Here is a 25143-nt window from a genome sequence, read left to right as displayed (position 1 = left end):
GACCTGCCCTGGAGAACCTGGTGGAACAGGACAGCCTCATCTAATAGGGTTTGGGTGCAAGCTGCTGGTGGGACAGGACAGTCTCATCTAATAGGGTTTGGGTGCAAACTGCTGGTGGGACCCTGTTCCTGCCCTTGCACTTGGCCATGCAGTGTAAACCTGACCTCTCCACATCACTTTTCCAGGTGAAGGATGGGCCCAGAGTGGGTGAGATGACCTGCTCAGAGCCACTGAAGCACTGAGCGCACCCCAGTGCAGGATCTCATGCCTTCCTCCAGGTGATGGAGCCCAACACGAGCCTCAGCTATGAGCAGGGGCAGCCCTTAAAACCCAGCGGCCGGGGTGGAAAATGCTGCAGGGAAGTGGGCAGCATCCTTGGGAGGAGCACAGCCATCCCCATTGGAGGTCCCTCATGGCCAAACTGGAGGTGACTGGAGCTTGGGGTGTGCATCCCCGTCCTTATGGACACCTTGCCCCCACGTCATGCCCATTGGTGACCCGCTCTCGTACTAGGAGCGGAGGTTTCGGTGGCACGCAGGGTGTAGAGATCCTCTTGTATATTTTTTCTTAACCAAGAGGGAAAAAAAAGAGAAATAAGAAATAGGGATTTTGTCTCTGGGAACCCGTTGCCACAGCAACGGCGCATCCAGCCGGCTCCAGCGGCAGCGGGGCTGGGAGGGGATCTCGCTGACCCAGAAAGCAGCGGGGGGAGCGGGCCGAGGGGCTGCTCAGCGGTTCAGCGGTGGGGGGGGGTCTGGCCGTGCCGTCCCAGTGGCCGTGGGGGCCTGGCCCCCGTCCTGTGGGTGTGCAGAGCCGAGCTCCTGGCTCCTGTGGGTCACTCGCAGCCTTCATGTCTCAGCCCACATCCCTGCGGGGGTGCCCAGGCTCGCTCCCGCTCCCGTGCCAAGGCCTGGCTCGGTTCTGGGGCCAGGCTGCCCATGCGAGTGCTCCTCAGGACCCCCAAGGCTTTGCGGCAGGTTTTACCCCAGGAATTGGCTCTGGTCCACGCGGTGGAGGGCATCCTCGGGCAGCCGTGTGCTGCCCTGACGCCACCATCTCACCTCTGCGCCGCTCTTCCCACGCCGGTGGCATTTGCTCCTGGGCCACGTCCCATTTCCTACCATTTTATTTTGTATTTTATTTTATTTTATATTTTATTTTTTATATTTTATTGTTTATTTTTTATTTTTTTTATTTTTTATTTTTATTTTTATTTTTATTTTAGTTTTTATTTTATTATTTTATTTTATTTATTTTTAATTTTATTTTATTTATTTATTTTTTTAATCTTTTATCTTTTTTATTATTTTTTATTTTTTATTTTATTTTTTTATTTTTATTTTTTATTTTTTCAATTTTTTATTTATTTTATTTTTAAATTTTATTTTATTTTTATTTTATTTTATTATTTAATTTTATTTATTTTATTTTTTTAATGCTTGCTTAGCCAGCTAAACGGAGGCTCTTAAACCATCTCCCTTTGAGTCTTGCTGCAGAGCTGTCTTTCGAATGAAGGAATTTTCTGCCTGCTGGGATTAAGGCAGAGACTGGACAGGGACAGCTCTGTCCTTTAAGACTGGTTGTCCTTTTACTTGCAAATCGCCGGGCTCTGGCTTCCCTGCAGTTGGCGGCTCACCCCGAGCCGCAGCGCTCTGGAAGCTGGAGGATTTGTCTAGATAAGGGAAGATTTTTTTGATTGCCAGGCTTCCCAGGGAGGTGGTGGAGTCCCCATCTCTGGAGGGGTTTGAGAAAAGACTGGACATGGCACTTAGTGCCCTGGTCTAGTTGCCATGGTGGTGTCAGGGCAATGGTTGGACTCGATGATCCCAGAGGGCTCTTCCAACCTGATTGATTCTGTGATTCTGTGATTCTGTTACGGCTTAGGTGCCCAGAGGAGAGCATCCTGTGCTCCGGCGCAGTGCGGTGGGGTCTCTGATCCCGGTTTGCTGCCCTGCAGTGGGGCGTGCTCGGGGGGATGCTCACCCCGTGGCGCTGGGCTCTTTGGGGTCTGGTTCAGGATGTGTTGGAAGCTGCCCCCCCGCTTTGCTGTGGGGCCTCGTTTGCTGGTGGTGGGCTCAGGTCCTGTCCCCTCCGCCGTGTCCTGTCTGCAGAGCCTGGGCTCTGCTGGGGAATGGGCAGCGGCTTTTTTCACCGTTGATAATTGAAGAGGGGTGAAGGGTCCTTGAGGGGACCCTCTAGCTGGTGGTCACAGAAATTTGGGGTCCACGGTCCTGATGGAAGAGGAGACACAGTCTCTTTCCTGGCCGGCTCTGAGGCATGTCAGTAATTAGGATGACTAACGAGCGTAGCAGCTATGGGGGATGCAGAGAGCTGGCTTCGCTCCCGCGGGCACCTGATCCAGCTGCAAACGAACCTGGTGGAGGAAAGAAGTTGGAGAAGGTGGCAGGAGATGATAAGGAGACTCTGCCTGTGCCCTTGCATGGACACATCACTCCTGCTCGGCCCCGCGAGTGCTGTGTTGCTTTGGGGGTGCTCCCCGAATCGGGTCCGCGGTCCAAGCGAAGCCATCGCCTGGCTGCCGGAGCCCTTTGGGGTGGAGGTCTGCGTGGTGGGCAGGGGAAACCGGGTACAGGCAGGGCCTTGACCTCGGCTGTTGAGAGCGGCACCTCCTCTCCCTCTCCCCTGCATCCCTGCACTCGTCCCCTGCCAAAACACCCAGCCGCGATGTCACCGTCGCAACACGGCGGCTGCCTGGGAAAGCAGAGATTAGCAACCCCGAAATATCCCGGGGACAGGCTCTTGTGTGATGGGAGACAGTTTCCATGGAAACCTCCTTCAAATTAAAAAAAAAAAAAGAAAAAAACCCCAAAATTTAAAGCAGCACTTGTAGCTCGGAGGAACTGTAGACCTTATTATGGGTTTGGGCACCCCCCCCTCCCCTTCCTTTTTCTTTTATTTGTTCCAGCTAAAAGCTCCAGGAGACAAGGCAATTAATTTGAGCATCCCAAGGGGGGTGGGAGAGGGAGGGCATGGTGCTGGGCACCTGCTGCCCGGGCCGGTGGGCTCCCAGTGCTTCCCAGGGCCGCTGCCCCGCAGCCAGCAAACGCTCTCCCCTAATGGGGTTTCTCCACCACGGAGGAAGCAGCAGGGTGGTTTTTTTTAGAAGAGGTGATTTAAGGCTTAAAAACCTCCTTCCTGGCTCCGTAGGTGGAGGGTTTGGGGGGGTGTTGGTGCAAGCAGAGGGTTCAGGGTGGTGCGGGAGGAATGAGGATATGGGAAAGGACTCTCCAAGCTTTCCTCTACTGCTGAGCTGGGGTCTGGCTTTGGGGGAGCTCTGGAGAGGAGAGCGGTGGGACTCAGGTTGTGCTGCCGTGGAGCTGCTGGGCTGGGATGTGTGTCCAAGTGACAGCGCCTGAAACATTCTTCCAGGGGAAAAAAATCAAACCAATTTTATTGAGATTTTCAGCGGGAACCGCTCTCTTCCCGCGTGTGCTCCTGGCATGCTCAGACCTGGTGGGCAGGAGAAATAGGTGGGATGGGTGGTGGGAACGCCTGTGAGCTGGGGAGGGCAGTGCATCAAGCCTGCTTGGTCAGCCCGGGACCTGCGCTGGCTTCCACAGCGTTTTATTAGCACGTTTTTCCCTTTTTCTTGCTTGTCGAGGAAGGCACGTGGCTGGCTAACAGCTGGAGGACGCAGCCTCGAGCTGCCCACCCTGAGCATCCCCCCATGGTCCCCCCGCGCCTGGTTACCTGGCGCTCAGAGCCTGGCAGAGCCCTTTGCTCTCGAAAACACAGCTCGCTCCTCGCCTTGCTTTGATTTTGTTTGCTTACAGCAACACTGCGTGTTTGCTAATGCGGGGTGATGCTGCCCTTTGGCGCAGGAGGGGCATGAGGCAGCAGCCCCTCGCTCAGAACCCCCTGGGCAGGGGGTGCTGCCCTGGCTGGGACAACCCTCGGCGCTTTGCTGGGCTGCAGCATCCCAGCTCCATCCCCTTTTTTTCTGGTCACACCAGATTTCAGAGCTGGACTAAGAAAATAAGTAGATTTTCCTTCTTTTTCTTTTTTATTATGCAAACTTGAGGGAACTTTCTGCCCACGTTTATGGCATCGGGGTTCCCTTTTCCCGGCGCTGCCTGAAAAGCCGGGTGGATAAATGCAGGCAGGGCCGTGCCAACGCGTTAAAGCCGGTGGGTGCTGAGACGGGAGAGCGGCGTTACATAACTCGGACTGCAATGCAGAAGCGCTTGCTTAATTTTTAATTATCCAATCGCTGCACGTACGGAGCGCTCGGTGTGGGAAGAGGAGCCGGCTCGCGGGCACGTGCGAGGGGTCCTGGCTGGCAAGGACTGGAAGAAGGTCTGCAAAGGTCTTGGAGGTTTCTCTGGGTCATGGTGTTAGATAAACGGAAGGCACCGTGGTTGCTTTGCATCCAGATTTCGTGTAGCTGGTGGTATGAGAGCCCGGGGTGGGTTTGTTGGGATGCAGGAGAAACGGTGAAGGAGCTGCCGTAGACCTCAGCTGTGAAGCATCGTTCTTTTCCCTCCCTCCCTATTTCTCTCCCTCTTTCAAATCCCCACTCTGCACTTTCTGTCCTTCCTACAAAGGCAGCTGCCTCGGAGCAGCTTAGGCTTCAAAGTTCCCAAAATAACGAAGGTTAAAATAAATTTTAAAAAAGAAAGTTGCTACAAGATCAAGTCAGTGCCCTGCTTACACCTGAGCTTCGAGCTTCAAAGTGGCTGCAAAGAGCCCCCCCCCCGATGGCATCTGTGATTGGGCATCTCAACGCTCAGGGTCCCATCTTCATCCTCCTGAAGTCACGGAAAATTTGGCAGTCAACAGGATGAGACCACAGGTATTTGCATCCACTGAAGGTAGCGGGGGGTCCTGCTGCTTTTGCTGCCCGTGGGGGGAAATCTGGAGAAGGTCTCTCATGGAGGAGAGGGTCCTGCAGTGACGGGCAGGTCCATGCGGGTGAGATGGGTGTCGCCAGGGCTACACCCTGTGCCCAACAGCCCTGTCCCCTGGCTGGGCAGGTGGGCAAACATCTCCTCATGGAGAGGCTCCGTGCTCAATGCGGTGCTTTGTGCCTCTGCTGGCTCCACTGATTTATATAGATCATCAATATGACAATTATATACACCTGCAGATTTAATTACCTCCATTTTCGTCAGGCGGCGACAGATTTATGCCTCTGTTCAGTTCCTGTAAATCTGAAACAAGCTTGACTAGACCCAAAAGTCCTCCCATTGATCACCACGCACTGGCTGGTCTCTGGCCCTCTTGACAAGCTCTTCTTTCAAGAGTGATAAATTCAAGATGCACAGTCAACTTTTTCCCCTTCTACATCTTTCTTCCTTCTCCTTTTTTTTTTTTTTCCTTCTCCTCATTATCTTTCAAAGCCTCTCCACAAACTTGAGAATGGAGCTTGAAATCAGGTAAGAGCATCCAAGTACCGAAGAGCTTACGACGTAAGGCTGAAGTCAGCAGTAGCCCATGCCTGCCTTCTCCATCCCAGTATGGGGCCACCAGTAAGGAGTCATCCTGCCCCCAAGACCAGCATCGGTCCCTCCAGGGGAGGTGGGAGGAAGAGGAGGACCACCTATTGGAAAACCTCTTGGCCCCGCTGTTGGCAGGAGAGCGGACAGGGTTATTTCAGTCCTGTTTCACCCCCTGGGAAGGCCACCTCAGAAGACAGGCAGGTCCTGGCTCTCCCCTCAGGAGATGAGCAACGAGCAGCCATGCTCATTTGCTGTGCCGAGCCCGAGGACGCCAGAATAACGTCTAATTTTCCTGCCCTCTTGGCCTCAGCGCAACGAGCACTTAAACAAATCAGTCTGCAGGAGCGGGCTGAAGTTTACCCTTGAAGTGAAGTCCGTGTCGTTGCTGTAATGCATCCCCTCGCCTCCCCCGCCTGTCCCACCGCCGCTGCTGCCTGACCTCACCTGTACGATATGCTCCGGTGTCTTGCTAAGTGCCTGGCAGATGGGCTGGAGTGGCCGGCCATTACCTCCCCTGCCAGCCCGCGATGGATATAAATAGCTCTTTGCCTCCCCGTGAAAATCGCTGGCTGGCTCGGGAAGCTGAAGGTAATCTTGGCAGGCGTCTTGGGTCAGTAGGGTCTGACGGCACGGAGGGCTGGGGTTTGGAGGGGGGAGTTGCTGGCTGGGTGGCGAGAGGCTGTCTCAACGGGAGGGATCTGCTGTGGGGTCTCCTTCCCCCAGGGAGGCAGTGCCTGGAGGGTCTCAGCTGCTCCTCAAAGGACGTGTTGATGCGGGATGCATCCTCAAAAGGTGGCCTGGGCAGCACCTAGCTGCCTTTGCAGCCACCCTCCATCCCCAAGACACTGGGCAGAGTGGGGGACAGCGGGTTTGTGGTCCCTCAGCATCTCCAGCCGTGGCAAGTAGCTGGTACTTGGGGAAAAAAAATGTAAAACCCACAGCATATATTGCGTGGCCCTTTCCCTGCTGCCGAGGTCTGTGCCGCAGGGCTTTCTTGAGCTGGGATTTGCCCTGGGCTGTCTGGCTCGGTAGCTGCTGGCCTTCCCTGAATTCGATTCTTTTCCCAGGGCTTTCATACTTTATGGTGGATGAGACAGAGCCTTTCGTTAGTTTTTACACTCCTAATTCTTGCAAAGTGAGAAATGTGAATAATCATTGCCTTTCCCATTGCTTCACTGGCTTCATGATTTTATAGGCTTTTATCATCTCGCCGCTCAGTTATTTGTCTTCCTTGCTGAGGGCTCCTAACACAGTTGGTTTCTCCTCTCCACAAAGCCATTTGTGACATCTCGTCTTCCTTGTACCCCTCCTCTGAACCTTCCTAGCTCTGCCTCCTCCGTTACGAGGTGGCTGACCTGAATACCTCTCGCAGGGTTCAAGATCGGCTTGCTTTCACCAAAGCTGAATTTCACCTGCCCACTTCCTTGCCCACTTTCCTCCAGCACTTTGCAGCTTTAGCTTTGTGGAGACTAAATTTAGTGTTGGTGACCAACTTTGTCGTTCGCCTCCTCTTCCAGCACGTTTCTGAACAGCCGAGGTCCTGACAAAGATCTCTGTGGGACTTCTTGGTAACCTCGTTGTGAAATTGAGGTTCATTGTGAAAACTAACCTCTTATTCCTCCCCTGCCTGGTGGGCTTCAAGAGGACTTTCCCTCTTATCCCATCCCCACTCTGGTGCTTTGGGAAACTTTGAGGGTGGATTTTGACAAGGACTCTTTGAAATGAGTCCATCAAACTGGATCACCCTTATCTACTGGCTTACAGTGTTGAGCGACCCATATTCACCCACGCACCTACCGGTTCCTCTGACAAACTGTCCAGGGCAGAAGTAGGATTTACTGGTCTGTAATTTCCATGACGCACAAGAGCTTTTTTAAGAGGTTGGGGTCTCCTCTGCCAAGTTCTGCACCTCCAGTTGCTCACCCTTTCTGAGTGATAGCTGGGGTGATGGTGGAGTTCAGCAGCTGTCCTCCTCCGCTGCTCATAGGTGAGCACCATCCAGGCTGAGGGGTTCGTACTCTCCATCTCGCCGATTTGGTGGGAGGTGATTTAGCCAGGGCAGTAATTTTCCATGGCTGATTGGGAGCTTCTCTGTCATTTGGACTCTTTCCGTAGAGACGTGGACTTCCTTCTGAAAGAGGTGATGTGATGGCATTGCGGGGTGGGATATCAACTAGAAATGTGGTCTTTTCTGGGATTTAAATATCAGCCTTGCATCTTCTAAGTTGTTGTCACACATCCTTTTTATTTTGCTCCTGCTCAGGGTGGTGGTGTGGGGCTTTGGGTTTTTTTTTACATGACCGTGTGTCCCAAGTGTTGGTCCAGGAGGTGGATTTTTCTCTCTTCCCGCATCTCCTCTGTAGTTAGGGCAGATGGGACCAAGCTAACAAAACAGGAGTGAAAATCAAACACCAGCCAGTGTCCCAGCCTACTCGTTGCAGCCACGTGCATTAGCCAAGTTTTTCCCACTTTTTGGTCAAAATTGACAAATGCGATGGAAAAATAACCTCGGAGGGGACATTGCACAGCTGCAGTTGGGCACATCCTTGGGTCCGCAGGGAAGAGCGGGGCAATGGGGCACGTCGCGTTGTAAGGTCAGCAGCTGCAGAGCAGACCTGGTCGACTCAGACCCATTAATGATGAATCAGTGTCCTTCGCTCTGCAAACAGCCGCGCGGCACAATGTCACTCCCAGAGTGATGGAGGGTTTTGTTGTTAAAGAAAGGGACGAATTAGGGCTGTGGCATTTTCGGGACAAAAATTCCAATTCAAGGCTAAAGTGTGGCTACAGCTTTGACATGTCACTCCTTGATGACCTTCCCAAAAGCAAAGGCACCCTACATTTCAAGGAGAAACCAGGTTAGCTGTCAGCCTTGCTACGACAGCTAATGGCTTCACGTGGACCAGCTTCATGTGCAGACGTTGCCGTGGGTGATCTCTCTGACCTAGCCGGAGAGTGGCTCCAGATACAGCGGGTGCCTTTTCCTTGAGCCTTGAGGTTCTCCCATGTCTATGGGTCTTTTTGGAAATTTTGCCCAAGGTGCCCTGTCCCGTGAAGCAGGTTCCTAATAGATAAAGTGAGGTTTGTGTTTGCTGGTATGGAATGAGATGGTTTTCCTACCTGAGATTGGAGACAGGAGAAAAAAAGTGAATAAAATATAGATAGTCAGTGATGAACTGATCATCACTTTTTAAACGGGCACGTAAAAACATGAATATTATCCCATGAAAGATGTGTCACTGAAACCTTGGCAGTAAAAACGAGTTAAATATCAGGATATGTGTTTTGACATCTGAATTGATAGGAATCAAGTCTTGAGGTCCCAACACAGAGTGCGAGTGGCTCGTGGTGGGAAGGTGTCCTGAGTTACTTTAGACGCTGGAGACCCTCGGAGCAGTGCAAGGCCAGGGCTTGCTTTAGCTGAGTCAGAGCCCTTTTTAAAGGCTGTGTGAGGTTTAGACACGGAGCAAAAGCTGTAGCTAATGGGCAACTTAAACAAAAACACAGTCAGGTTCCGGATGGAAAATAAGCCAGGTTTAAATGTTAACGAGGAAATATAAGTCCAAGTCAAAAATCTGCGCTCTGCTGTATGAAATGAGTCTGTGGAGACTGGCATTGTGGCAGAGTTCATTTGACTAATCGGAGGCGTCTATTAGTGCAAAACGCTTCCAAATGGAAAGGAAGATTGTTTTCCTGGGTTGTTTTTTTTTTTTCCATCAAAATGTTGGCGTGTGTTTTTAAGGAGAGTTGCTCTCTTTGTGTGTTTTCCCTCCTGCCGCGATGCTGGGTCTTGGTGGGGGGACGAGGGCATGGGAATGGGTCCATGCTGGCGTTGGGCTCAGGGGACGCAGTTTTGATGTTGCACCAGCTCGGGTGCAAAATTGGGCTGTGAGGGAGATGTTGCCTCCCAAAATTGGGAGATGCAGAGGTGTTGCCTCCAGAAGGGCTGGGTTTGCTTTGGGTTGGACAGCTGTCCCCAGGGAGATGGGGTTATTTGGGATGATCAATAATGAAGCAGGTGTAAATCCACCCACCTGCAGCAACTTCATCCGGACTTTCCTCTTCTCCTCTCCTCCGTTTGCTCCTCTACAACCTTTCCTTTCCCCCTCCCTCCCCTTGCAGATGGTCTGGGAGAGGGGAGCAGCCGCGGCCGTTATGTTGAAAGCATCAGCTGGGGTCTTTGGAGGCTGCTGTTCCTGTAGATATGAAGGACCTGGGCCACGTTTGATACCAGGCAAACGCGGCACAGCCTCATTAGTGGTCTCCTACTGTTATTAACCCCTGACTCAGACAGGCTATTTTTTACCAAAGGTGCAAGAAGTTAATACTAGTGCTAATGGTCTCATATCCAAGGCCTTAATGAAAGCCATGCAGGGACCAGGCCTATCATCAATATCTTTCAAACTTTGAACTTGAAATTATCCTCTCTCCCCTGCCTTTTTTTTTGTTTTTTTTTTGGCTTTCTGCCCACTTCCCCACCTCCTCTGGGGTGTCCCAGCCCCATGGTATAAGCTGGTTGACAGAGTTGGGAACTGCCAGCCCTGTGGCAGAGTTGAGCCCCTATGGCACCCAGATAAATGGCCCCGGTTGGCTACGTGGGTCACTGTAGCATCTCCCACCAGGTGATGAGATGTCTGCTTGGAGAGCAAGACAAAGGTAACAGTGGAATGCATTGGACTGGGAGAAAAGAGGGCAAAGAGGTGCTGCGTTAGGGAGGAAGGTTGGTCTTGGTCTTGGTCTTGTCTTGGTCTTTGTGGAACCAAACTCCAGGAGAACTTCATGGGTGCAGGAAAGCATTTATATATATGGTTTTTTTCCAAGTAGAAATGGAGTGGGATGGGGGCAGCTGGAGTGTTGCTAAGACCCTTGAGGAGAGGAGGAGGAGGTCCAAGGATGAAGCTCTCTCATCTGGGTACTGCCTTGAGAGCCTTTGCCCAGAGCAGGAGCAGAGGCAATGGAGCAGCCTTGCCCTGTGGTGTGATGGAAGGGTCATAGCCTGCCAGTTTGGGGTGATGAGGGTCGATTTCTGGGGTGTTTTCCTCTGTTTCTAGCACTTTGGATTTGTGTGCGATGCAGCCGCAGGGTCACGTCGTGATGTCTGGTGGGAGAGGATAACATGCTCGGGCTCTGTGGCTGGATTGTGCTCTTTTAAAACAAGAATCCATTTTTTTATCGAAATATATTTTTCACTTTAAAAATAAGCCTGTTTAAATAAATTTGAAATTATGACAACCTATTTTAAGGCTTAAATCTACTATAATCTATTAATCATTTAAATAACTTCCATCAAGGAGTTCTCCTCAAATATTAATGAGCCGAAGGGTGCTGCTATTTCAATGATATGTCAGATGAGGGGGAAAACATCTTTAACTCCAGCTTTCTAAATGTCACAATGTCGTATACTTAGTATCTATTATTTTCACTCTTTACAATGGAGCAAATGCTGGTATTTACATTTTTCCAAATGTCAGTACGTCGAGTTCCTGTTGTGCATAAAAGCCTTTGCCTTAATTACTCCTAATTTCACGTTAGCAGGCAGGTGCGGGGAGAATATTTTCTTCCATTTGAGTTGGTTCATTTGAAGTGGAGAAGCCGTGGGGAGCTGGGGAAGCAGGAGAGCTTGTTTTCCCCCTTTCAGCCCATGAATAAAGACCAGGTGGGAGAGGAAGAGATCTGCTTTTTCAAACCCTCCCGCCTCCCGGGACCTGCTTTTCAAAGGGGGTCTGTGTGCCTAAACACGCAGCTCAGCACTTAGAGGGAATTTCAAAAGTGCTTCAGGCTTCCTAGATGCTGTAATTCCCCTTGGTTTTGCTTACCGGTGGCATGGAGGAGAGCTGAGCAGCTCTCTGCTCGGGACACTCGAGGCACACTGATCGCTGCCAGAAATAGGGCCCGTGCTGAGCAAAAACGATCTGCGAAATCTGTTTCTTTTGATTAATCACATCAAGTTCGGGAGGTTGAACCTGATTCCTGATGCAGTTCCTCCCCCCCTGCACCGCCGGTAGCTAGCTCACTTAAGGCAGCCTAATGAAATTAATTAACAGTGAATTTAAAATGTTGTTTTTCGGCACTGTAATTGAATTTCAGTTTTCATTCGAAGGCAACATGAAACAAGCAAAATAAATAATAATTTGCAAAGCGAGCTGGGCTCTGTCCCACCGCCATCAAAACGAGTCCAGAGGAGGGCGATCAAGCTGGTGAAGGGTCTGGAGGGTCTGACCTATGAGGAATGGCTGAGGGAGCTGGGGGTGTTTAGCCTGGAGAAGAGGAGGCTCAGAGGTGACCTTAGTGCAGTCTACAACTACCTGAAGGGAGGTTGTAGCGCAGTGGGAGGTGGCCTCTTCTCCCAGGCAACTAGCAATAGGACAAGAGGACACAGCCTCAAGCTTCGCCAGGGGAGGTTCAGGTTGGACATTAGGAAGCATTTCTTCTCAGCAAGGGTCATTAGCCATTGGAAGGGGATGCCCAGGGAGGTTGTGGAGTCACCATCTCTGGCTGTGTTTAAGACTGGACATGGCACTTAGTGCCATGGTCTAGTTGCCATGGTGGTGTCAGGGCAATGGTTGGACTCGATGATCCCAGAGGGCTCTTCCAACCTGGTTGATTCTGTGATTGATTGATTGATTGATTGAAAACATGCGGCTACGAATGGGAAGGAGCGGACAGGTCTGGCTGGACCGTTCCCACCAGGCAGAGACGAGAGGGAAATCTGTGTCTTGCTGGGATGCTCACCATGTTTTTCATGGTCATTCCAACAAATGCAATTGAAGCTTCTATTTTCAGGAAAAATAACTAACGGGCAAATGGCAGGCTCGAGCTGATGGCTGAGCTCAAGGTGATCTGAGATGGTGATCAAGGTGGTCTGGTCTGAGATGGAGGTGGTGGTTAAAACAGTGCCCATCTCTCCTAGGGATGGGCTGGTGTCACCTTCCCTTTTGCTAAGACCTGGCCGTAGGATGTCCTTGGAAATTTTGGAGTCAGCCAGGTGAATTTGGTTTGATTCGGCATTTAGTGTCCTGCAGCACATGTTGTGTCCCTGTCCTCAGCTGCTCCCCCTGCTTGGGTGTCCTCTGCCGCCATCACTCCTCAGCCCCCTTCTGTCCATTTGTCCCACTGCCCCCAAACCCCAAAGTTCAAGGTACTTGGGGAAAGCTGGGGTGTTTGGGCAGAAGGTGCGGGTACATCTGCAGATCTCAGGGCCGAGTCCTGTGTGGGGAGCTGTAAAAAATGGTTGAAGACTGACAACCTCTGAATGCCCCTCAATCAGAGCCAGAGCTGCGGATGCAATCGCAGCCACGTGCGTATTTCTCCACTCAAAAAGGGTGGGAAATATTTTCTGTCTGCAATAATTCATGGCACGGTCCCAATGATCCCATTAGCGCTGCTGGGAAGTCATCCTATGTCCTCTGCTCCCCATGGCTGGCACCGTGTTTAACATGAAGCACGTGGGTGAAACTCAGCTGAATCACAGAATCGCGGAATCAATGAGGTTGGCAGAGCCCTCTGGGATGACCAAGTCCAACCATTGCCCTGACACCACCATGGCAACTAGACCATGGCACTAAGTGCCATGTCCAGTCTTTTCTTAAACACCTCCAGAGATGGTGACTCCACCACCTCCCTGGGCAGCCCCTTCCAATGGCTAATGACCCTTTCTGAGAAGAAATGCTTCCTAATGTCCAACCTGAACCTCCCCTGGCGAAGCTTGAGGCTGTGTCCTCTTGTCCTATTGCTAGTTGCCTGGGAGAAGAGGCCGACTCCCACTCCGCCAAACTGGGGCTGGACGGATGCTGCCGGGCTCCCTGGCCCTGGGCCCCAGGTGCTGTCAGTAAGTGCTTTGTCCCTGCACCACATCTGGGGTTTTGGAGGGGTCCACATCTGGATTTTATTCAGAAATATGATTTTACTCTACTTTAACTCTTCAGGTTGTGGGTTGTGTAGGGGCAGCCGTGGTGCTGACAGACGAGATGACCGGAGGGGACCTGCTCTGTGTCCCTTGGTCCCTCCACCCATTTTTTTGGGAAGAGGCAAATGTCCCCCCATCACCCCCCTCCTCTGCTGCATCTCCCACATGACCGGCTTTGCTTTCGCAGAGATCTCGGGCAACACGGACGACATCCCGCTGGTGCGCTGGCGGCAGCAGTGGCTGGAGAATGGCACGTTGCTCTTCCACATCCACCACCAAGACGGGGCCCCCAGCCTGCCTGGCTTTGACCCCACGGATGAGCCCCAGACCGAGTCGGCGGAGGAAGAGCTGAGGATCCTCCACATCTCCGTCATGGTACGTGGTGGGAAGGCAGGGAACGAGGTTTTGATGGCAGAGAAAGGAGGGTGAGACAGACACCCCCGTGGTAGAGGTGGATTTGTGGCTTGTTGGGTGTTTTTTTCTTATGTTGGAAAAAATCTGAAGAATCTGACAATTTTTATGCCACTGGAAGATAATTAGCTGGAGACAATGTGTTGCCGAGGCTGCAAACAGGCTGTTTAATGGTGCCTACCCTAATGAGAGCATCAATAGCTCTTCCAGATTGCAGCCCCAGGCCAGGTTTCTCCTCCATCATTTGTGCTTGATCAGTCTCGAGGAAAAAAATAATCACCAGCAAAGCCACCCCCAAAAAACCATTCCGGACCGTTTCCTTGGCTTTTTATTGTCCGTTCCCAGCTGCTCCCGAGAGGGTGCATCACCTCCAGAGAGGCTCTGCCACCGTGGTCTTGGTTTTCGTGGGCACCGCTTAACACTGAGGTGGAGATGGGAGTGCCTGAAACAAGGCTCACTATCGAGCTGATGAAAACGATGTCTGTGACTCCCCGCTCTCATGCCAAAGCGCGTAAATACGGCTTGAATCCTCCCTGTCCCCCTTTTTCCCCATCGCTCTCGTCGTCCTTACGCCCTGACAAACAGAGGTTGGCTTTTGCGCCAGGAGTCAGGATCACGTGGGGTTTTCAAGGCTGATTTTCTTTCTTTCCTGAGTGGCTGCCAAGAGGAGAAGTGCGAGCGAGGGGCCGTATCCATCGTGACAGCGGTTCACACGCGGGCCGGGTGAGAAGCACTCCTCTCGCAGCCGTCGTTCGAGTGCCGGGTTGGAGGAGGGATGGAGGCACAGTGGGATTTCTGCGCTCCTGTGGAGAGGAACTGGGGCTCTGAGGTGGTGCCTGACCCCCCTCCAGCTAGCACAGGGTGAAGGACACTCAGTGCTGGTTTTCTTCCTCCCTTCGGAGCCTCTTGAAATCTCAAGTGGCCGCAGGCTGCTTCTCCTCAGGGATAGTTTGAGCTCTCAGAAGAAATTCAGTTTCAGTTAAATAACGGGTCTTTTTTTTTGAGAACCCACGGCCGCAGTCCTAAACAAATGGGCATCCCCCTGACTCCAGTCTTGGTCTCCCTTGTCTCCCAGCACAGGTGTATGGCAGAGCTCTCCAGGGTTTGGGGTTATAATGTGCTTTCAGAGGGCGGCAAAGGAAAGCCAGGAATGCCCTGGTGTTACTTCCATCTGCTTGTCACTCCATCTTCAGGTGGACCCTTCCCTGAAGTGATGGAGAGCTGTGATGTGGAAAGCCATCTCCAGTGGGGATGGGGGTAGCCCCCGCTTATTTATGGACCAGGGGAACTCAAAGGGATTTGAACGTGATAGAGAATTGGACTTTACCAGTAAAAAGCTCCGGATGAGCATGGCCGGGCAGGAATCCAGTGCCAGTTTTCTCCTGGCAAGAGATTTCCCATCCTCCTGGCTGCAGGCTCCCGGCCGGAGAGATGCCGCGTGCCAGCCGCTCCCGTCCTCTGCTGGGCTGCTTGTGTCCTTAATCACTGGAGTGTCTTTGGTTTTTCTTTCTCTTTTCTTAAAGAAAGTTTGGAAGAAGGGCTGGGAGGGCACATCGCAGCTCCATTATCCCGGGAATGAGAGAGAGTTAAACCATAATGGCCATTAGAGCTCCTTTTTCCAGCTGCCTCTGCTGCTTCTCATTCAATAATACCCTTAATGTTTTGTCCTAATGGAGTGGATTATTACTATTATTTTATTTTATCAAAAATCACCTATTGTATAGAAAAGAGGAGGGGGACTGGAGCCACGGATGGACACAGAGCTCCTAGCTGGCTCCGTGCGCTTATTATTATTATTATTATTATTATTATTATTATTATTGTTATTGTTATTGTTATTATTATTATCAGACTGGGTGTAAAGGGCCAGCTTGGGCTTTCATCTCGCCGCCTCTCTCTGTGTGCAGTGACGGTATCTCCACGGGAGGGTGACCCTGGGGTGGTGGCGAGGTGGCAGGGCTGGGTGCAGGTTCAGGGGCAGGAGCTTTTCCAGTCTCTTCCCCCAGGTGTTCCCCAAAGGACGCTCCAGTCACCTGGCTGTCTCGAGCCTTGATCTCCTTTAATCTGTGCTGCGATTTCTACAGGATACCCTGGGAAAATCTCCCAAGATCGAGAGCGACAGCCCTGAAACTGCTTGGAAATGGGTCAGAAAAAGTTGCCTGTAGGAGCATTCGCCTGGAATAAATCTGATCTCTGCTTTCAAAGACGGGGCGAGAGAGAGCGAAACAAAACACTCTCTGCTTTAAATGCTGCTTTTTCATGCCTGGGTGGTGACTTCAAAGCCGGTCCAGCTCGAGGCAGGCTTCAGCCAGGAGCACTTGGCCAGCACCGGGACCTCCCTGTGCCAGCACCCTCTTATCGGTGCAACCAGGCTCCTCTCGCCGTCGCCTTCGCTTTGGCCACCCCAGAGCACCCCTGGTGTGTTTGCATCCCTGGGAGGCAGCCGGTGCTGCTCCCTGGCTGAGCCCTGCTCCCGTTTGTGCCCGCAGGGAGGGATGATCGCCCTGCTGCTCTCCATCCTCTGCCTGGTGATGATCCTCTACACCCGCCGGCGGTGGTGCAAGCGGCGCCGGGTGCCGCAGCCCCAGAAGAGTGCCAGCGCCGAGGCCGCCAACGAGATCCACTACATCCCCTCGGTGCTGATCGGGGGCCACGGGCGGGAGAGCCTGCGCAACGCCCGCGTGCAGGGCCACAACTCCAGCGGGACGCTCAGCATCCGCGAGACCCCCATCCTGGACGGCTACGAGTACGACATCACCGACCTGCGGCACCATCTCCAGCGCGAGTGCATGAACGGCGGCGAGGACTTTGCCAGCCAGGTCACCCGCACCCTGGACTCGCTGCAGGGCTGCAATGAGAAGGCCAGCATGGACCTCACGCCAGGTGGGGATGGGCTGAGCTGGGTCCTTTCCAACTCGCCTTCCTTCCATTTTTCCATACACGTGTTCACCCTTGAGCATTTTCCCCGTTCCTCTGGGTTTTCGTTGTGTGTGAGATGTTGGTGGCACTCTGAAGTGCTTCGATTGTTGGGAGACCTTGCAGCCAGTTGAGAGTGGTCCCTGCTGAGTGGGATGTGGCAGAGACAATGCATGGTGGAGCTTTGAAGGGAAGGGCTGTGGTTCCCTTGGCCTGATGGAGACCCAGAATGGTGTCCCCTCCAAGGTACCCCATGGTGACCCCCAAAATTCCCTTCTATATCCCAGGATTTCCGGTGTCTTCTTCAGCTGAGGTTTTTAGTTGCAAAATTGTACTTGCCATCAGTATGATTCAGAGTTAACACTGTCTTCTGATCACCAGCAGGGATTCTTTGAAGCTTGTGACACACTTGCTCATTGGCCATATTACCAACTGAGCCACACAACTGGAGCCTTCTCAACTAAAACATGGTTTGGAAAGACCATGGTGTGGTTCCTAAAGCTCTCCAGGGGTTTGCTTTAGAGACCTGGGTATGCAGAAGTGCCCTGAGAGGCTGAATGTTAAATCTCAGCTTTTGGCTAGCTTGGTTGAGGTTCTGGTCCCCTTCAGGCTTTGAGGAGCTTGTGAGGGTGCGTTGGGGGCAGCTTGGCCCATTGGCAATGGCATGCTAGTTGCCTCATGCAGATGCTGAAGATGGATCCAAGGAGAACTCTCTCTTTCTCACCTCCCTCCTTCCATTAAACCTTTATCCCTGAAAGATTTTGCCTTCAATTCTTCCTGCTCAGGGAGCGATAACGCCAAGCTGTCCCTGATGAACAAGTACAAGGACAACATCATCGCCACCAGCCCTGTGGACTCGAACCACCAGCAGGCCACGCTGCTGTCCCACACCTCCAGCAGCCAGCGCAAGCGCATCAACAACAAGGCACGAGGTAGGGGGGTCCCCGGGGTAGATGAGTCGCTCTGGGCTTCTACCCATCCACGCTCCAACCACTCCCCCTTTCCTGGGATGGAGAAATAGGGCCAGCATTGGGTGAGAGCATGGAGATAAGGGTTTGGGTGGGGGAAAGCAGCAAAAGCAGTGTCTGCAAGGTTGCAAATGATGTTGGGTGGGTTGGTTGCAGATGATGTTGGGTGGGTTGGTTGCAGATGGTGTTGGGTGGGTTGGTTGCAAATGGTGTTGGATTGGTTGGTTGCAAATGGTGTTGGGTTGGTTGGTTGCAAATGGTGTTGGGTGGGTTGGTTGCAAAGATGCAGAGGGTGTTCGCCATGATAAATATTTTATGATACTAGCATGGCCATGGGGAAAAGTTGCAAGGTAGTGGGAGCCATGGCAGGGGCATGGCTGTGTGTGGTGGGAAGGGGAGAAGATGCCGTCTCCGCTGCACCTAGCAGACAGGGGTCCTGGTCTTCAAGGCAAGGCTGGCCCTGAAGGGTTGATGTAGGATGTGGCTGCTTGGGGTGTCATTGTGCCGGCCCTGCCCTGATCACACTTGGTGTCCCCTGCAGCTGGCTCAGCATTTCTCAACCCCGAGGGGGACTCGGGGACGGAGGCAGACACTGATCCCCAGCTGACCTTCTACACAGACCCCTCACGGAGCCGGAGGCGCAGCCGAGGTGGGTGCGGGTGTGGAGATGGGCGGCAAGCCGTGGCCCCTCTTGCCTTGTTTACCATCACCTCTCTGGATTCGGAGACTTTCCATCGGCAAAAGATGGAGACCCAGGCGCGATCCGGGCTGCCGCTGGCAGGTCCCCGCTCCCACTGTGGGCTGCCGCTGCTCTCCGGTGGAGTTTCTCAGCAGAGGATGAAATATATTCTAATTTTTGCTGAGGTTTCTGCTGGGCTTTGGTGTGTATTAATGACTGACATGCTTCAAAGGCCGGCCCGTGAGCTCCTGTACCACCGCTTGGCACTGTGTTCGCTCTGGCACCACGCATGTACAAGCTGCGTGTGCAATGGAGGATGGAGACAGGCTTGGTCCCTGGGCGGGGGTCTCGCCCTGCACCATCCCTTTGGGAGGTTTCTTCCCCTGGGGAGGAGGGTTTCTGTTTGTTTTCCTTCCTTCTCTGGATGGTGCCTTGTTTTTCTGGGAGTGGTGGTGCTGGGAGCCATCTCCTTCGCCCCCAGCACCCATGTGTGTGGTGGGAACCACCACCAGCACCATGCTGGGTGCTGTGAGGCCAGTTCAGGCTTTGTGTCTGGGAGAGCCCAGGCAGGGTAGGGAGGCTGCTGTGGCAAAGGCTGCTTCGTGCTCTTGAAAATCCAAAGTGACTCCACTTGATTGGATTGACGCTGGATTTCCAGGGGACTGGGCAAGGTCCCTGCATCCTGAGATCCTCTGGCTGCACCCCAAGATCTTCCTGGGTCCCTTAGGTCTCAGGGTTGACTGTGCTTTTGTGTTTTGCAGTGGGCTCCCCCCGGAGCCCCGTGAACAAGACCACGCTGACCCTCATCAGCGTGACGAGCTGTGTCATCAGCCTGGTGTGCTCCTCCCACATGAGCTGCCCCCTCGTTGTCAAGATCACCCTCCACGTCCCGGAGCACCTCATCGCTGATGGTGAGTGAGTGCCCCATGGGTCCTACCCACCCACTCCTGCCCTGCTCTGCAAGCTGTAATGGAGAGGAGGAGGGAATGGTGGGGAGGACAGATGCAGGATGGGTACCGGACAGAGGGGATGGGGATGGGATGGAAGGTACCAGTGTGGGACACAGGGGATGGGTACAGGACAGAGGGGATGGGGATGGGATGGAAGGTACCAGTGTGGGACACAGGGGATGGGTGCAGGATGGAGGAGATGGGCACAGGACCAAGGGGGCCATTGTGGGATGGAGGGGACAGGCATGGGATGGAGGGGACAGGTGTGGGAATGGAGTTGGCCATTGTGGGAGGGAGGGGACAGGCGCAGGATGGAGGGGGATGTCACGGGATGGAGAAGACAGGCATGGGATGGAGGGGGCTATCACAGGGCAGAGGGAATGGGCAGGGGGCAGAGGATTTAAATGTGGAACAGGAGGGGTTGTTGTGGGATAGAAGGAACTGTCTTGGGATGGAGGGGACCATCACGGGATGGAGGAGACCATCACAGGATGGAGAGGATGGGCATGGGAGGGAGGAGTCCCCATCATGGGATGGAGGGAACCATCATGGGTTGGAGGGATCCGTCAGAGGACGGAGGGGACCATCAGAGGATGGAGGGGACCATCATGGGATGGAGGGATCCATACAAGATGGAGCGAACCATCACGGGATGAAGAGGCCCATTATGGGATGCAGGGGACCATCATGGGATGGAGGGGCCAGCAGAGGGTCGCCGCCGCTGACTCCCCTCTCGGCGGCAGGGAGCCGGTTCATCCTGCTGGAGGGGAGCCAGCTGGATGCCAGCGACTGGCTGAACCCGGCGCAGGTTGTCCTCTTCTCCCAGCAAAACTCCAGCGGGCCCTGGGCCCTGGACCTCTGCGCCCGGCGCCTCCTCGACCCCTGCGAGCACCAGTGCGACCCCGAGACTGGTAGGTTGTCAGACGGTCGGGGTGGGTTTGGGAGCTCACCTCTGCCTGCTCAACCCAGCTGTGGTGGGAAGATGCTCAGCAGAGATGAACGTGGAAAGCTTTGTCCTCCTGTGTCCCTCATGTTCCTCTCTCTCCGTAGGTGAGTGTCTCTGCTATGAAGGTTACATGAAGGACCCCGTGCATAAACACCTCTGCATCCGGAACGAGTGGGGAACAAACCAGGGGTGAGTGTGCCTGCCGCAGTGTGCCCAGGCTTGGACTGTCCTCGCACGAGCTGCTGGGCTTCAGCAGCAGCATAGTAGGGCTGCGGCAAATTCACCTGGTGTGAAAGAGCTAGAGGCATCTCGGTGATCCGTAAGGTCAGCGCACGGCTGGGCTCCGCAGCAGGTCTGCGGGAGACGAGGATTTCTGGTCTTTGAAATAATCAGAGGTAATGTAGAAGAGGCTGTTGTTAGGTTTCAGAGTGAACACCCCCTGGAGAAGATAGGGGCTGCTCCTCTTCCCCTTGTGGGCGCTCTCCTTGGCATCCTGCGCTTTGTGGGACTTTTGGTTTGGGTGTGCGAGGCGTCCTGGCAGAGGAGGGAGGCCGTGGGATGGGGACACCCTGTTGCAAATTGGGCAAAGGAGATGTTTCTATGCCATGGCCTGAGGGAACGGGGCAGTCACCGTCTGCTCCACAGCTTTACACCCCTGGCAGTGCAAAGGGAAATTCTTCTGATGTTTTGGCAGCAGTTTGGTGGGGGATCCCAAACATTCCCATCTCTCTGTGACCCTCCGGGGATGCTCCATCTGGTCCTTAACACTCACGGGTCTCTGACGTGCAGATGGGGACTTCCAGGGATGGCAGCAAATAGTGTGCAGAAGGCCAAGACACCCCCAAAACCAGAGGCCCCACGTGCACCGGCACTTCCAACCCCCTTTTTCTTCCCCTTCTCTCGTTGTGCTGCAGCTGAATCTGCAGCACGACCTCTCCGGAGTCATTAGTCTTCACAGCAGGAAGGGAAAGTCATCAAAGGCTGGGCTTGGTGGCACCCCCGCGCGTCCCTTTGAACTGGGGCCCGGGGAGAGCCCCGCTGCTCTGCCTCCACCCCTCTCTGTTTTTTTTCATTTTAAAAGCAATCTAGCAATTAAACCCAGTACGGAGCACTGGCCGCAGGAGACGCGGGCGGCCGTGGGTGCCCTGAGCCAGGCTGGGGAGAGTGCGATGCTCGTGAGACAGGAGACCCCGTGCTGGGGATGTGCTGAGTGGTGCCGTCAGGGTCCCCAAACCACCGTGAGGTACCACTGCTGCGGTGGGAAAATCCAGGCAGAAACCCAGCTCCCTGCCCTGTTTGTCCCCAGGGGACAAGTGTCTGACAGGGACGTCCCCAGCTCCTCTGTGCCCATCTAAGAAGAGGCACTGAGCAATGGGGACTGGCTTGTGGGAGGGTCATTCCCCTGCCAGGGACTTGCTCATTTTGGGGTGTGTTGGGTTTAGGAGTGTCTCACAGGGGGTTGAAAGAGCCCACAGCCACCCATGGCTTTGGTGCCAGCCTGTGCCTCAGTCAGAGCTACCAGCAGCGTGCTGGACCCACCACCTTGCAAAAAGCAAGAGGGCAAATGGTTTCGTCTGTTGAGGCAGGTAGTAAAAATGGATCAGCACGGGTGGAGAAGCATTTGCTTCCCTCCCCTCTGCTTTTCTGTTGCTCCTGGGCATGGGACTGCAGCTCCATGCTTTTTCTCCCGTGCACATTGCTCTTCTCTAGCTTCTTCCCAATCTAGCTGCTCTGTCATCAAGGGAAAGGGGAGAAAAAGCTGCTCCCAGGCAAACCGGGGAAAAATATGGATGGTACCAAGCAGGAGAGAAGCCAAGGGCAGGAAGGAAGGACAAATCCATTCCTGCAGCCCTCTGTTCCTGCTCTCAGCTCCGGGTCCAGCATCAGTCTCAGCAATGCCAACCCAAAAGGTGCTCAGGACGCGCTCCATTCCTCCGGCGGATTTGGGGCCACTTTTCAGACCCAGCTCCATCCTGATGTCCCCACAGGAGCCTTCTCCATGCTTACACTTTAAATTCTGCCTCTCCTCCTGCAGCAGTGTTCATACCTGGCCAGGATACATCATAGAACCATAGAATCATAGAACGGTTTGGGTTGGAAGGGACTTTAAAGACCATCTAGTTCCAACCCCCCTGCCATGAGCAGGGACACCTTCCACCAGATCAGGTTGCTCCAAGCCCCATCCAACCTGGCCTTGAACACTGCCAGGGAGGGGGCAGCCACAGCTTCTCTGGGCAGCCTGGGCCGGTGTCTCACCACCCTCACAGGAAAGAATTTCTTCCTAATATCTCATCTAAATCTCCCCTCTTCCAGTTTAAAACCGTTCCCCCTCGTCCTATCACTCCATGCCCTTGTAAAAAGCCCCTCTCCAGCTTTCCTGTAGCCCCTTCAGGTACTGGAAGGTGCTAGAAGGTCTCCCCGGAGCCTTCTCCATGTTGTCTTGGTCTCTTCTCTTGTTGTCTTGGTCTCATACATGTTGTCTTGGTCTCATACATGTTGTCTTGGTCTCTTCTCACATACCAAAGTTGGCTGTGATAAATCACATGCAGCATGTCCAGCATGCTCTTCTGTTTGGGGTGGAGAAACCTAGCAGATCTCTTTTTCCCTAAGGTGCAACACAGCCCAAGACTGTGGTGGGGCCGTCAAAGTCCTTCTTCCCATCTCTGGGCTCTCGAGAAGGCTCCAACGCTGCAGTGTCAAGGCTCTTTCAGTGCTGCCTTTTGAGAGCTCCTCTCCCGAGCTGTCTGAAACTGGGGTCATTTTGTATTGCTTCCTTGAACATGTCAGGTTTTTCTTTCAGAACATGGTACCAGCTGAAATCACACTTAACCATCCCTGCCTGTAGCTTCCACTACTTATAAGGGCTCTTGAAAGCGTGTCCACACCAAGCATCAAGATGCAGGGGCCAGCTTTAGTGAGGAATTTTTTTTCCACGCTGCGATCTGTTCCTGATGGCCAGGTGCTGCTTGGTGCAGCTCTGCCTGCAAGGGCTTGTGATGGTGGAGGTCTCTTCTACCTGTCCAAGGTGTCCCCTGTGAACCCCTGGCCTCCACAGGGTCATGTCTGTGATGAACTCTCTGGTCCAGCAGAACCATCTTGTCAGAGCCCATTTAACCGAGTAACTTGTAACTTTAACCTGGTGTTTAGGTTGTTTTGGGGTGGAGGTTGAGCTGCCAGGCCATGCTGTCTTTCATCACACTCATCAGCTCGCTCCCAGCTCTAGCAACAAGGTTGCCTACAGGCTCACCTGAAAGAGATGTCTGCAAATCCTCTGTTCTCTCCCCTTGTCCCAGGGTGACATCAACTGTGTCTGGATCATTTCTGACCGTTGTTTGTCTAATATCCTCCTAACCCCTCCAAGGGGGGAGCCACGTCTGCTCTTGGCAAAGGGGAGGGCAGCAGAGCAGGACCTGGGGGCTCTACCACATCCCTCAGCGTGCTTGTGAGCGAAGTGGTCTGGCTGTGACCTCTTTTGTTTTCCTAGGGTGGTGTTTTTATCCGAAAACTCGTTTCAACCCTTTGGTTTAGGTGGGTTTGCCATTGGTTTGTGTTTATTTACAGTGAGTACGGGTTGACTGGGTGTCTATTCACTCAGCATCTAATTTTGCTCGCGAAGGCGAGCTCATCTTTGCGCTTTATTGGTGGTGGCAGCGAGGCTTTGTGTGTTGTCTGTGTTTTGGGTACCATGCTGAGATCCATGCCGCCGCGCTACGTCTTTTACCCGATGCATCCGGTCCCTACATCTTCATCAGTTTTTCAAAAAATAAGATCTTTTTGATCATAAGTAGCAGATACATTTGATCAGCTGCTTTTTTCGTGCTGCTCTTCAGCTGTTTTAATCAAATCTGGCTGGTGCTGCTTGTGTGTTCACAGTCTGTCTTCCTGCTTTGATATGCATTGTTAATTAGCTGCTTTTCAGCTCTTACGTGAACATTTCCTGGATAGGATTCAATTTCCAGCAGTCCCACCAACTCTGCCTCGACTTTGCTCATCAAACCGAATCCCTGCGGTTACTTCGTGGTATGACTTGACCAAAAGTGGAATTATCTCCCTGTGCCTTTAGTTAATAAACTGTTACCTGCCCGCGTTTGTCCTCCTTCATCTCAGCCCTTGGCTCCGTCACGCGATGGCCCGTGGCTTTCCCACCCCTTGCCTGGGTGCCCTTTTCAGACACCCCGATGAGATTTAAGATGGTCTGTACTTGAGGGGTCTTTATCAACGTGCCCTTTCAACTTGTAATGCGCTTCACCCCCGTTTTAGGCCAGTTTAAGGTAATTTGGCGAATGTGCCTTGCTGGGCACTGTCAGCCTCTTCAGTGGTGCCAGGCGGGGACCACCCCAGCCCTCCTCCCGTGCAGGGCAAGTTACCCCTTTCTCCAACCCACAGCCTTTTTTTCCAGTGCAGGACCTCAATTAGCGCAACAGCCCCTGCCTGCTCGCCCACCTCCCCTCCCCGTGGTGCCACTTCTCTTTGCCCACGGTTATCCCCCTCCATGGCCGTGCACCTGCTCCTTCTGTCCCCACCCCACAGAGCAGCTGGGGACATGGTGAAGTGACAAGGACAGCACTGTTCCTGCTTAAAGTCTTTTCTTTTCCTCTTTTTCACTCCCCCCCGCCTTTTCTTCTCTTTTTCCCCCCACCCCTTCTCCTACCTTTCTTTTCCCCCCTCTGCCTCTCTCCATCCCCTGCTGCATGCCTCGGCTTTGCGAGCTTGAAGGACAGCCAGCTAAAAAGCTCCTCTTTCTTTCAGATTCTTTCACCAAACCACCCATCCGCCTCCTCCTCCCGCCCCATTCTCCTCACAGATTTATGGGCAGCCCGGGGAGAAAGTGCTGGCATTAGCATTTTTAATAAAGAGCTGCTTGGAAGGGATGGCAGGGGGTGGGAGGGTGGGAAGGGGAGAGGCTTT

At 53.3% G+C, this 25143-nt stretch overlaps 1 protein-coding gene across 1 annotated transcript in view; it reads left to right on the top strand.

Annotated features, from left to right (window-relative positions):
• ASTN1 (astrotactin 1) overlaps window positions 1-25143 on the top strand; it is a 48219-nt gene that overhangs the window by 7364 nt on the left and 15712 nt on the right. Inside the window, exons 2-8 of the mRNA XM_068416772.1 lie at window positions 13553-13740; window positions 16266-16659; window positions 17478-17624; window positions 18202-18309; window positions 19101-19250; window positions 20033-20200; window positions 20340-20424. Of these exons, the coding sequence (XP_068272873.1) occupies window positions 13553-13740; window positions 16266-16659; window positions 17478-17624; window positions 18202-18309; window positions 19101-19250; window positions 20033-20200; window positions 20340-20424 (1240 nt within the window). The remainder of the gene's footprint in view (window positions 1-13552; window positions 13741-16265; window positions 16660-17477; window positions 17625-18201; window positions 18310-19100; window positions 19251-20032; window positions 20201-20339; window positions 20425-25143) is intronic.

Source organism: Nyctibius grandis, chromosome 21 (assembly GCF_013368605.1).
Source record: "Nyctibius grandis isolate bNycGra1 chromosome 21, bNycGra1.pri, whole genome shotgun sequence".
Lineage (NCBI taxonomy): Eukaryota > Metazoa > Chordata > Aves > Nyctibiiformes > Nyctibiidae > Nyctibius > Nyctibius grandis.
This window is presented reverse-complemented; position numbering and strand designations above follow the sequence as displayed.